Below are 12,732 nucleotides of genomic sequence, written 5' to 3'. Positions count from 1 at the left end.
TAAAGAGAGCCCCTGTCTGAAACAGGAGTCAGTCCACGAGGAGCTGTGCATTACCACGAGGGGCCCCTTCCTCAAGACTCCTCAGAGTCTCAGAAGACCCCCCCACCCCAGATTCTAGTAACATAACAAAGTTTGCCCAAGAAATCTTAGATACTTAACCTTGAAGAGGACCCATTATTCGAATGCATCTCTGTTTTTGTTTTACAGTTAGCTCTGGAATCAAACTGCTACATTAAATGTAACTTCCTTCCTAATTAATTTTTTTAATCAGTTTTATGGATCTAGACTGGGAAGAAATTACCATCCTTCCCGTGTATGGAACATTCTAGGAATTGTTTGAAATTTCAGATCCCATAAAGACCTTAACCACTGTTTTTTGAGTTTCTCTCCTCTTTGACCTAAGGGATAATGGAACACTTGCTATTTGCTTCAGCCATGGAGGGCAGAGGAAGGAGAAGGCCTGACCTTTGTCCTCTGGCTAATAGAGACTATTCCGAGAGAGCCAGAAGCATGTGAGTTAGAGGGCTACTGCTCTGAATGAGGGCCGTCTCATGGCTTAGGCCCTTCTAGGTCTCCAGAGGTCAAGAGCCAGTGCCTCTGATGATGTGCCCCAAACAGCTGGTGCTCTGGCCTCCCCTCCACACAGCCACTCTCATGCAGTATCATCAGGACCTGAGGACGTCATGGACGTCATGAAATAGGAAATAGGAACATCATTTTAGGACATCATTGTTCAGTTCATTATAAATCTGGCTGACAGTAATATTAACTATGTCTATAATAATCGGGGCATGCATTCTGTGGCTGTGTTTATTTCTAAAATTTCTCCATGTCTGTCTTTCTTCCTTCTATCCCATTTCTGTGTCTCAAGTTTTCCTGTCTCAGTCTTCCTGCCTCTTATCTATTTCCTTCGTCTCTTGTCCTCTTCTCTTTCCAGAGTACCCTGGCTTGTCTGATTTTTCCTCTGAATAGTCTGGAACAGCCACAGGATCCCGTAGCTAGTTGGCTCCCCACTCCAGTCCCTAAGCTTCCATACTATAGGAATTTACCTTCTTGGTCCACCAATTCCTCAACCCCATCTTGAAAAGGCACCATCTAAGAGTTTCATTCTAAAAACAAACAAAATCTGAAAAACAGCCTCTTGGCAGCCCCCTGATGAAACCTCCAGATAAGGACCTTTGGTTTTGCGTGGGCTCATGGAGCTTTTATGGGACTTTATAAATGCTGCACTTCCCTCAAACAGGCCTGTTTCTTTAGCTGGGCTAAAGTCAGGCTCTGCTCATTTTCTTTTGTGTCCCTGTCTGATGCCACCTTCCCATCAAGAAAAAGTCAGGTAGTTCCAGAATCAGACCCTGACCCCACATATTGGTCTGTGTGGTACAGATCATAGTCATGATGTGTTTATTTTCTTTGGGGTTTTGAAAAAGTTTCCCCTATTTCCTCTCTCATGAATGGCTGTGAATGTAGCAAACTCACACACACACACACACACACACACACACAAAATAGATTGCCCACTCTGGGGTTTTTTTCTCATAATAGTTTGTTTTACAGTCATGCTTTTGTGATGACCTTGCTGCAGCAATGAGTGAATCTGAATGTCTTGACTATCTTGTCCATAGGTGAATGTCCTATACTCCATAATTCCCAGCCAGTAAGCCAGCTTCCTTCCTTGAGGCCTGAACATCATCACTACCCAACAATCGATGAGCCTCTTCCACCAAGTAAGCTTTAGTTTTTAAATCTGTGTCTTAATTCTTCCTATCAAGTCTAAACAGGTCAGTATGAACTTGTATGTACACATCCAAACTCTTCCCCAACTCCATGCCTTACACTGTTATAAAAACAAACAAACACACAAACAACAGCAAAATCCATGGCACCCTCCATAAACATGGGGTGTTTTTGACTAATGATTTCAGTATGTGATCTCAAAGAGATAATCCAGAACCTTCAGTGCCCCTCAACTTCGGAAACAGTATTTCTTTACAAGACTTGACCAGTCCTTGCAAACTGTACCTGACCTTTAAGTCCTAAATTTTACTATTTTATATTTAAAAATTCACAGGCCAAGATAGAATAATCCCATTTGTTCTCCATTGGACCTGTTATATCACAGGGACCTCCGTATAATAAAACATTCAACCCATCAGGACACAAGAACTGCTGTAAGTTCCATCAATAAGTGACGGTCTATTTCTTCTGTATTTCTTAGGAGCTTCCAGAAAACATATCATCTTTAGGGATGGTATTCCATGTCATTTTCTCCTGGTAACTATGTAACTCATTATTATTTAACTAGTCATTTGAACTTGGGAAAATCATTTAAAATCTCAGAAACTCAGTTTTCTTATTTGTGAAGTAAAGCCTTAATTTTCTCAGTGGTTAAATTCTAGATGTGGGCTAGTTAGTCCCTAGATATCATTCTAGCTTTTATAACCTTATAATTCTACATTATAATACATTTCTACAAAGGAACTGGTGCCCTGGACATTATACATTCACTTAGCCTCATATATGTTCATGAATAATTCGGAAACATCTCTGTTTTGGCTTAGGCTTATTTTTCAAGCAAAGATAACCTTTAAATTTGACAAATTTTACAACTGCAAAATCTTGCCAGGGTGCAAGGAATTGATGTTTCTTTACATTCCTCTGCCTATGCTTACATTAGTAGGTTTCAGTTTTCAAAAGAAAAATGCTTATTCCCTAATTCATCTATTCTTGGTAATGTGAAATATTTTGCATTTACACCATTCTTGTCCTGTTCAGTTGTAATTTACAGGTGAGAAAACAATAAATACCTTTTAATACATAAACATTTAAAAGAATTTGTTTTGGGGGATCAAAGCAAATATTACGCTATTTAACTTTTGATACCTGATTTCTTTCTTTATTTATACATAGATTTATGGATAGTCCGCAAATGACTAGTAAAATTTGTGTCACTATACTTTCTACTTAGCACTTATGTAAACTATATCTATAGTCTGTTGTCTGCAGGGAAGGAACATTATCCCACAATAGATAACCTATCAATGCTTGTGGGCATGAATTGACTTCCAATCCATGCAAGAGTAATAACTAGTTATACATACAGACCTTGTAAATAATTGAAAATAAGTATGTTTTAAAGACTTACTTTACATGAGCTGTTTTCAATAGTGAAAACAAATTTCTCCAGATGGGTTTCAATTCTCTGTTCATTCAGTGCTGAAAAATAGGACAAAAGTTGGTAGGGAAGCCTAACAACAGAATTTTCTTAGATAGTCTCATATAGTACATGGATGACTTCATTCCTGATAGTCATTCATTCAACAAATACTCATTAAATGCTTGTGCTGTGCTCTCTTCGGCAGCACATATACTAAAATTGGAACAATACAGAGATTAGCATGGCCCCTGCACAAGGATGACACACAAATTCGTGAAGCATTCCATATTTTAAAAAAAAATAAAATAAAATAAAATAAATGCTTGTGCTGTGTGAAGCACTGTTTTAAGTAAATGAAACAAAGATCCCTGCCCTCGTGGAGGGTGAGTCTAGCCTGGCAGGGACCCATCCATAATAAAAAAAAGTACACAAGGCCATAGTGTTGCATGTTACAAGGTAAGAAGTGCTATGGGAAAGCACAAGCAGAGCATAGCAAGGGGGTTTCAGAGTATGAGGTGGTGGCTGGTTCACCATTTTAAATAGGGTGGTCAAGTAGGCTTCATTGAGAGGCAACATTTGGAGCTAGGAGGTACGAGGGTGATCCAGGGGAAGGAAGAGCTTTCTGAGAAAAGAGAACAGCCTGCCTGGTCAGTTGGAGGAACAGCAGGGAGACCAGTGTGTCTAGACAGATTTAGGAAAGGAGAAAGCAGTGGCTGTTAAGGTCAGGGAGATATCAGGGAGCCAGATCACAGAGGGCCTTGTAGACCATTTAAGAGCTTTGGTTTTTACTCTGGATGCAAGGGGAGCATTTTAGGTTTAGAGCAGAGAAAGGTCTTACAACTTAGACTTTGAAAGGTCTTCTGTGGTTGCTCTGTTGGCATTAAATTTTGAGGAGGAAGGACAGAAGCATGAGGCCCAACATAAGGTTATTGCCATGGCCCAGGTGAGAGGCAGTGGTGGCTAGGACCAGGGTGGGAGCAGTGGAGGTGGTCAGGAGTGGTCACATTCTAGACATATATTTTGTAGGTAGATTTGCTGATGGATTAGTTGTGGTATGTGAGACAAAGATAGGAATCAAGAATGAGCTCAAGAATTTTAGTCTAGAAGGATGGAATTGCCTTCAGTGGGGATGGGAAGGGAAGGGTGCAGATAGAGCAGGTTTTGGTGGAAAAGATCTGAAGCATGATTTTGACCACATTATATTGGAGATGTCGTCTAGGTAATGATGTCATAAAGGCAATTGGATGTGTGGCTGAAGTTCAAGAGAAAGGTCTAGACTACAAACACAGTATTGCATTTGTTAAAGTAAAAAGAAAAAAAAGAATAATTTTACAGGTTTTGTTAGTATAATAACTAAAGATAATACAGTATTAGGCTCTACATTGTCCTAGACTTCATGGAAAAGATATAATTTTGTATTTGCTAGGTCTTACGGTCACAAATGAATTACCTTAACTTGCCCCAGCATCATAAAGGTAATCGCTGGCAGGAATCTGTCTAGGCAACCCAGTGCCATGTCCATGAGGACATGCTGAGGCCTAAAGCTCTATATGAAAATTCTTTCTTTACACAATATGTGAAAGTAAAGTCTTTACAAAGCAACCCAGAAAACATGCTTATAATTTTTAAGTACACCCAGTTATCACTTTCTGATTATAAGAATTTAGCATTATGCATTTAATAATTAGCACTATTAGAAATTTAATATATTGATAGAAGGGCCTGTCTGGCTGGCTTGCCATCCTTTTCCATGAGAGATTTGGAAATATGGAAACTTGTAGAGAGAAATTATTAACCATGCACCATTTAGTAGTGTTCTCCTTGGAGAATTTATGAGACTGGAGCTGTGTCTTTGAAGCAATCCTTCCTTTACTGTGGGAACCAGTGGGCAGGGGCATTAGTTTCTCAGCAATGTGCCATGGGACCTGGCATAGTTTTTTGTTCATAGGGAGTGCTGGGAAGAGATTATAATACTGAAACAGATACCATAATACTCTTCAAAGCTTAATGTTCATTCTTTGTTGGAGAACAGTCAGGTTGAGTTCAAGAAAAAACTGTCCAGTTGCTCCTACTTTGAGAATCACCAAAATTTCAAAATTTGGGGATCAAGATTAATTACCTAGTAGTCACACATATACACAGGTTTCATCAATGAGCTATTTAACATTCACAACCAACAGTTGAGCTGGATTATCCAGTATTCAATTTTAATTAACACTTCCTAGAATATACAATCTGACTACATTTCCCCTTCAATTTGTCTTAGATGAGGTAAATTAGGTGTTTTTTGACATTTTGGTTTCCATTGGGCATTGTTTGGCGACTCCTCAGGTAAATGTCAGACATAAGCCATAATCTTCACAGGTGTACCGCGCACACATAAAACCATAACTATACCAAATCTATTGATTTCTTTATTTTAAAAAATTGAGAGTTGCTATGTCATTACCTGAATGATAATTCTTCAATAGAATTGTTAATATCTCACCTACTCCCAAAAGCTATGGACCTTCTTACTTAAAAGGCTGAATAGTTTTCCTCCATTTGCAGTCATTTTTGCTTTTTCTTAGTCTAACGCATTTTTCAGCATAACTTTATCATGAAGCTGTTATTTCCACCACATTTTCACGTGTGGACTCTAAAAGCTTTGCCCATCGCTCTACAGCAGACATTGCTCTTCTGTGTGAAGCTCAGATATGTGTGTATTACTTCCAGCTCTCCCAGTTTTGAGGACTTTTCCACCGCGCCCCTCCATGTATTACGTACTCTACCATCCATGCTTCCACGTTTAGTTTGTTGGTTTTGAAATCTGAGAAGCAAAGGAATTTATCTTTATCTTGGGCTCCCTCTACTGTCTGCGATGGTTATTTATCAACAAAGAGGTACTTCAGCACTCAAAGTGTTGGTAATAGCTGTTATTGGTTTGGTTTGGTTTGGTTTTGCCAAGAGATATTTGGCAGCCACAGGTGGGCTGAAAAATACACTGTGAATTTACAACTTACCAGAAGGATGATTGGAAGGGATCACATCCTTCCAATCTTCCTCTCAAGAGGAAGGGCAATCAATTAAAGTTGCTAAGTATTAGATAAAGGTCATCCAAAGTTTCAGGTACAGTATCCTAGAACTGGAGTGAAAAGTGGTTTTAACATTCCCTCACTGACTAGTCAGTGTGTCTCAGATTTAGCAAAGAAAGGATTCTCCTGCATCAGACTGTCCGCCCCCACTGGAGGATGTTTCCGGTCTTCCAGCTGTAATTTGGGTGGCCCACCAGAGTGACAGGGTGGAAATGGTCAAAGGAAGAAATAAAGTAAACATCAGGCTTCTTCTTTAGACAATAGTAGAATTTGAACATAGGTCATAGTTGAGGAACCCCAGATACTACTTAGGAGAAGCTGAGTCCAAGAGGCTGGTTTGTGGAGACCAGGTCAGTTCTGGTCCCTCCAACGTCACGGCAGGTGCTGAGGGCGGCGTCTGGCCTTCAGCAAGTAAGCAACCGTGAGTTCTACCTGCGGAAGACCTGGCAGTGTGTCTGTTTCATAGGCCTCAGTAGTTTGTCCTTGACTTTTCTTTTTGCCTTTCTGCCACACACTAGACTGGGAAGCTCGCATTGACAGCCACGGGCGGGTGTTTTATGTGGACCACGTGAACCGCACGACCACCTGGCAGCGTCCGACAGCAGCAGCCACCCCTGATGGGATGCGGAGATCAGGGTCCATCCAGCAGATGGAGCAACTCAACAGGCGGTTGGTGATCAGCATGCGGTTAACCCCTGGGAACCCCTGGGAACCCCTGGGAGATGAGAATGGCAGCCAGAGGACCCACCCCCCTTACCCTTTCCTGCTCAGATTATATGAGGAGACCAGAAAGTAGTTCTGTATCTTAAGAAACCCATCTCCAGTAGGTCCCTGGAAAGCTAGATTTAGAATTTGGGGGCAGGAGACCAACCAATTTCAAGATGGGGAATCCTCTGAACTTCCTGATGGCACAAGGTCGAAACCAGGTGTTCTTGGCCAAGGGCCCGTAGACCAACCCCTGCCCCAGGTATTCACTGAGGATGCCCTTGTTTCATGAGTCCTCCAGAAGTTGCATGCAAAATTATATTTTTCTGTCAGACTGTTCCTTATGTGTCATGAGATTCTCAATAGGGCCCAGAACTCAAGTGGTTTAAAACATTCCAAGGCTGGGTTCCGTAGAATGCGGAGAGCTTCCTGCAGAAAAAGAAACTGCATAAACCACTCTCTTCACGTCTACCCTGGTCTCCTGGTTGCTATACACTCAGTAATTCCTAAAAGGCTGCCGTCCTAGAAAAAGAAATGTCTAAAAACACTTTTTGAGAGTTGGGTTGTCTTCAAACTAGAGCCTTGCTAGTGAAATTGTAGAGGTGCCATTTTGCTTTTCCTCCACAACTGAGACCCTCAGTGGTATTTCTGTCATGCTGCAAGCCAGCGTGAGCATCGCAGGCAAACTCCTGCTTCTTCCTTAAGGCTGGATGGCAGCTCCGGGATCCTCTCAGTAGCCGGGAACACAAACTGCAGGCTTCGACTTCGGCGGAACCCGCGTGCCACCTCATTAGGATGCTATAAAGTCAGAAGGAACGATGCAGAATAAGGAACTGGAAGTTAACTGTATCAGCCAGAAAAATTAAAGGGACAATTTAGTCCTGTGAAAAACCCATGGGGGCGAAAACCGGAGCTTCGGGTTCCTGTTGTACGCCAAGGAGCACGCCCAGTGCAGATCCCCGGGATGCTCTTGGGGCTTGAGCATTCGGAAGCCCTTCGCTTTGCATTTCTTCTCCAGCACCAGCTGAGCATGTCGGGTCCCTAATGAGAAGCACGGAGTGGGGGGGGGGGGTTCCTTGGCAGTGCGTTTCTCTACGGTCATCCCCAGGTGTATTAGCTTTATTAGCTACGAGTGCGCCACAGACCCGCGGGAGAGCCCCTTCTCGGTGATCGCATCAGAACCCCCGTAACTACACGGGGGGACCCGGCAAGCTCATTTCACATGGAGACCGGGTGCAGGTTCCAGAGGCAGAGGGAGCCTGGAGATCTGTCCTGGCAGAACCGGAGCAGAGGGGCTGTTAACTTGGTTAGCAAGGCTAAGAAAGAGGGGGAGCATCAGCAGGCCACACCCGGGAGGGGTGCACCCCTTGCATCCCGGGCACTGAGAAAGCAGTGCACTGAAGCAGAAGCGACCCCCCTGACCTAGGACGGAAGAGGCCACGGACGTTCATCGTGTCCAGGTTGTATAATATGAACACCCGGCCCCATCCGTCCTGAAGCAGGCCCCTGGAGAAGCTTTTGCAGGCTTCCCTGTGTAAGTTCCTGTGCCCTCCCGAGGACCTGGACACCCCCAGAGAGGCAGCCAGGCTCTGCGGGACAGGAAGGCTTTTGCAGGCTTTTGCTGCATCTGTCTGGACAGAAAGAAAGAACAGGAATTTGGGGACTTGAGAAAGTATTTATTTCTTGTGAGAAAACCCCACTTAGGGAAGGTCAGGTAACCCTGAGATTCGCAGCCAGGCTCTTCAGCACTGATCGTAACCTATTGCTTTGAAGCATGTAAAGGTTTCCAGTGGTCTGACATGATGAGCAGCCACAGAAAGTTGCCGCCCGCTTCTCTCCATCCCCACGGGGCCCATTTTTGATGACCCGTGGTTGGTCCTCAGGACGAAGTTACAACAATCCCTGTCTCGCAGCAAAGCAGAAATATTTCCCAGTGTCGCAAGGAAAACCTTCTTTCTCCACGTCTAAGGTCTTTGGCCAACTTGACAATTAGCATGAGAAACATGGATGGGAGAAGAGCAAACTTGATGTTGTACGTGTGGAAGCTCAGAGAAACAGGCGCCCCAGAGAAATGACCAAAGCAGGCAGCTTTTGTTCCTTTGAGGCAAAGAAACATTTTTTTGTGTGTGAAGGCTTGACAACAAAGTTTGGCCCAGGGGTAGGTAGTAAGTTAGTGAAGAGGAGCAGGGTTTGGTTACACAGCCTTCTTCACCCCGACTCCCTGTCTGTCCCTGGTGGCTAATGCCACCCTCCAGGTGCGGGCAGGTACCTTCCCATGGGGAAATCAGTCCTTGCCTTCAGGAGGACGGCGCAGGGTCGGAGCATCCTTCTGCGTTGGTTGTTTCTTAAGTAACTTTAATTCAAAATAATAACCATGCCCCAAAAAGGCATGTTTTGGCGTGGCCTGCCCTGGGCCCCATCAGAGGAGATTCCCTGGACCCCCGACAGTGTGGTTCTGAAGGCCATTTAAATGCGTGTGTGCAAGGCAGTGCACACTGAGAAATGCAGACTGTGCAAAGAGCCTGTGGTGAGCGCGCTGGACCTGGCCACTCCCCAGACGCAGCTCAGCCTCTCCGGCCTTTAGGGCCTCACCACGCACTCCAGCTGCATAGACATGCCTTCCACACGGGTCATGGTTCCATCCTGCGAGGGCCCAAACGTTGGGTGGTCCCTGCGATCGTCCCGGGACCCTCTGTGCGGAGCCAGCGGTGGCATCTTCCGCGGCCCTGTGCTCAGTCATGCCTGCCCCTCTTCCTTGTCCTTCTGTGTGACCCCCTGCAGGGCCTGGGTCGGTGAAGGCCTCACAGGCCCCGGTGTCCAACAGTCTCTCTCGTTAGTCCTCACGCTTTCAGAACATCCCAAATTACCTCAATTTACCCTCACAGATATTTATTGATCACGCAGACAATATAAATGCATCTTCTCACTTTCAATAATCAACTAGAGTTTTTTTTTTTTTTAGTTATTTGGATAAAGTTTTTTTTTATATTATTGGGGCATAGAGGTTTTAAATAGGAGAAAAGGTGAAGTATATATAATTCTACTACCCCAGGGTTTACCTTTAAAAAAAAAAAATCCCAACTGTCTTTAATTTCCATGCGTACGCGTAGGCCTTGGGTAGCCGTGATAATATATACTTAGTTTTATATTCTCTTCTCACCACACTGAGCGTTTGCATATTGCTACGGAGCCTCAGAGTATCATTTAAAAGGCTGTGTGGCATTCCAATGAATGGATGAACTATAGTTAACTTAATTTGCCATATTGTTGGATGTTTTCCGTATCGCTTTTCATCGCTATTTTGGAAAAGGCTAAAGGCCCTATTAAATATTAGTATTGCCTCATAGTAGAGCGGTTCCTTGGGGTTATATTCTCAAAAGAGCAGGCCACAGGAGATCGCTGTGGTTTTGGTATTTGATATCCATGCCTAATGTTTTCTAAAGCATCTCTGCGGGCTCGCTCGCCAGCAACAACAGCTTCCCGTGCATCTCATCTTTCCGTCTTGGTTTTGTTGACTTAAGAGGTGCTCCTGGTATGTTTGGTTCTTACGCTTCACTTCTTGCAGGGGAGGGTCAACTTTTTTTCCATAAGCTTTTCTTCTACCGACTGTAGCTCCTCCTGTGAGAATTGTAGGGTCTGGGGCTTTGTTTGGTTTTGCTCTGTTTTTGAAGGGTTTTTTTTCTTGTTTGTTTTTGTGTGTTCCTGTGTGTGTTCATTTATAAATCAGATATTCCAGCTGGCCTTCTTACCAATTTCCATAAACTCTTAATATAAAATCTGGCATTTTTTCTGCAAAAGAAAAAGGGGGGGGGCGGAGTGGACACAGAAGGATAATCCTTCATGAGATATAAGAGAACCTGCTTTCTGGCTTCCTCTCTCGTCTTTAAAACAGAGCGGGCGTCCGAGGCTGTCATCCTGCCCTCACTGAGTGATCCCTCCACAAACTGCCGTGCATCCTGCTCCCCCAAAGCTGTCTCTGAACTTCAGCAGAGATCAGGGGCGGGGTGTGCTACCTGGGATTTGAGGCTGTTGACTCAGAAATGGCACAAGACAACCGAAGTCCAACTGAGGACACGGCAGGTTGTGAAATTACTGGCATTTGCATCATCGAATAAGATCACATTGATTCATTAACATTCTCCTCTATGGTCGCTGCACTTTGGGAAGGAAAAGTGAGGCTACAACCTTCTGTTTGTCTGGCCCTGTTCTAGGGATCTATTGCTGAGTAACAAATCACCCAAACTTGGTGGCATAAAACAATGATTTCTTGCTATCGTTATTACTATTATTATACATCACCGTTTTTATTTCTCATGGTTCCCATGGCTGACTGGGTTCAGCGAAGCCATTCTCTCTCAGGTATTGTCTGTGGTTGCCGTCAGAGGGTGGCTGGGGCTGGCGACCCACGTATCTGGAGGTTGATACTGGCTGTTGGCTGGGGCCTCAGCTGTGACCGTCACCCCAACCCTGTGGATCTCTCATGTGACCTAGGCTCCCTCGCAGCTTGGCCACTGTGCTCCATCCCAAACTGTCACTTACATTATCTTCAGTCAGTCAAGGTAGCCGCAAGATCGTCCCAGGTTCAAGGGGAGGGTTTATTGATCCTACCTCTTAACAGATGAGTAATTCGGTTCTGGAAGAGCATGTGGGACTAAAAATACTGTTGAGCCATTTTTGGCAAATGCAACCTGCCATGGGTCATGTAGGGGATCCTCCCGACAGCAGCTCCCTGGGTCTTCGGCAGTCCCATTCCTCCCCTGGTCAAGGTTACATGCATCAGCAGCTTCTCACTAGCCCACTCTGTCCCTCCCACTGTGGTGGCACTTCCTGAGTTCCATCAGAGAGAATGTCACACGCAACCTTCCGTCCCCTTCCACACGACCTGCTGGCCACAGGCATGTTGACGTGGAAAATAAACAAGGGCATTTCTCTATGCAATCCTTTGCCCATTCCCGCCCCCCTCCATGTTGTCGTATTAGAGGCCTTCTCAGGGATGTCTCGCAGTGTCTGCTGCAGGCAGGGGTGTCTCCTGATGTGTCAGGAGTGAGTGGTGGAGCCTCTCTAGATAAAACACAACTTAAAGAAAGCAACCAGTGATTCTTAAACCTAGATGCAGGTAATGCTACCTAAAGGACTTCTTAGAAATGCAGATTTCAATTTTGTTTCCATTTCTGTGATTCTAACCACCACCCAGCTGATTCTCTTGCAAGTGGTCTGGAGACCGCCCTTGAAAAAAATTTTTTAAAAAAGGAATTCCTTTTGAAGGTCAAGGCAAGAGGTCTCTGGTCTTCAGAAGGCCTGCCACAGCAGACCTTGTCTCTAACGGTACGTCCCCCTGCCCCACGTTGGACTGTGTTTGGAGACCTGGTTATTCACTGCTCCCTGGACTCTCGCTCTCCTCCTCTCTTCACACCTCCTCCTCCACCCCCACATCTCTGTCCTGGGCACAGGACTCGTGTGGCACATTCCCTTGCCCGTTGGCTCTTGCATGCAATCAGCGACCTCCAGGTCAACACGTCCAGACCCACACCACAATCTTTCCTCCCCTCCTGCCTGTTCTCCTGCAGGTTCTTTTCCAGTGTTGGCTCCCTCACCTACCTGCCTGAGGCCCACACGTCCTGGTACCACGGGCCAGCTTCTCGGGGTTCCCCAAGGGTGAACTCCTCTGTGCACCTGATTCTATATTCCTTCCCTGCAAGCTCCCCACAGGTTCATACTGGCTTCCAAACGTAGGCACCCCGGTGCTTCCTCGTCTGTGTCTCACACATCAGGACTGTCACAGTCGTGGCTTACCTGCCA

At 44.8% G+C, this 12,732-nt stretch overlaps 1 protein-coding gene and 1 non-coding gene across 2 annotated transcripts in view; both read left to right on the top strand.

The window, feature by feature from the left end:
• The window catches only part of HECW1 (HECT, C2 and WW domain containing E3 ubiquitin protein ligase 1), a 434,806-nt gene that overhangs the window by 331,637 nt on the left and 90,437 nt on the right, over positions 1-12,732 (top strand). Inside the window, exons 11-12 of the mRNA XM_055301338.1 lie at positions 1,623-1,724; positions 6,747-6,897. Coding sequence (XP_055157313.1) covers positions 1,623-1,724; positions 6,747-6,897 — 253 coding nt within the window. The remainder of the gene's footprint in view (positions 1-1,622; positions 1,725-6,746; positions 6,898-12,732) is intronic.
• LOC129494448 (U6 spliceosomal RNA) lies at positions 3,344-3,447 on the top strand. Its single transcript, XR_008661343.1, has one exon. It is a non-coding gene; the product is annotated as a U6 spliceosomal RNA (small nuclear RNA).

The sequence above is a fragment of the Nyctereutes procyonoides genome, unplaced genomic scaffold (assembly GCF_905146905.1).
Source record: "Nyctereutes procyonoides isolate TBG_1078 unplaced genomic scaffold, NYPRO_anot_genome, whole genome shotgun sequence".
Classification (NCBI taxonomy): domain Eukaryota; kingdom Metazoa; phylum Chordata; class Mammalia; order Carnivora; family Canidae; genus Nyctereutes; species Nyctereutes procyonoides.
Note: the sequence above shows the minus strand (reverse complement) of the source record. Positions and strands in the feature narration are given on the sequence as shown.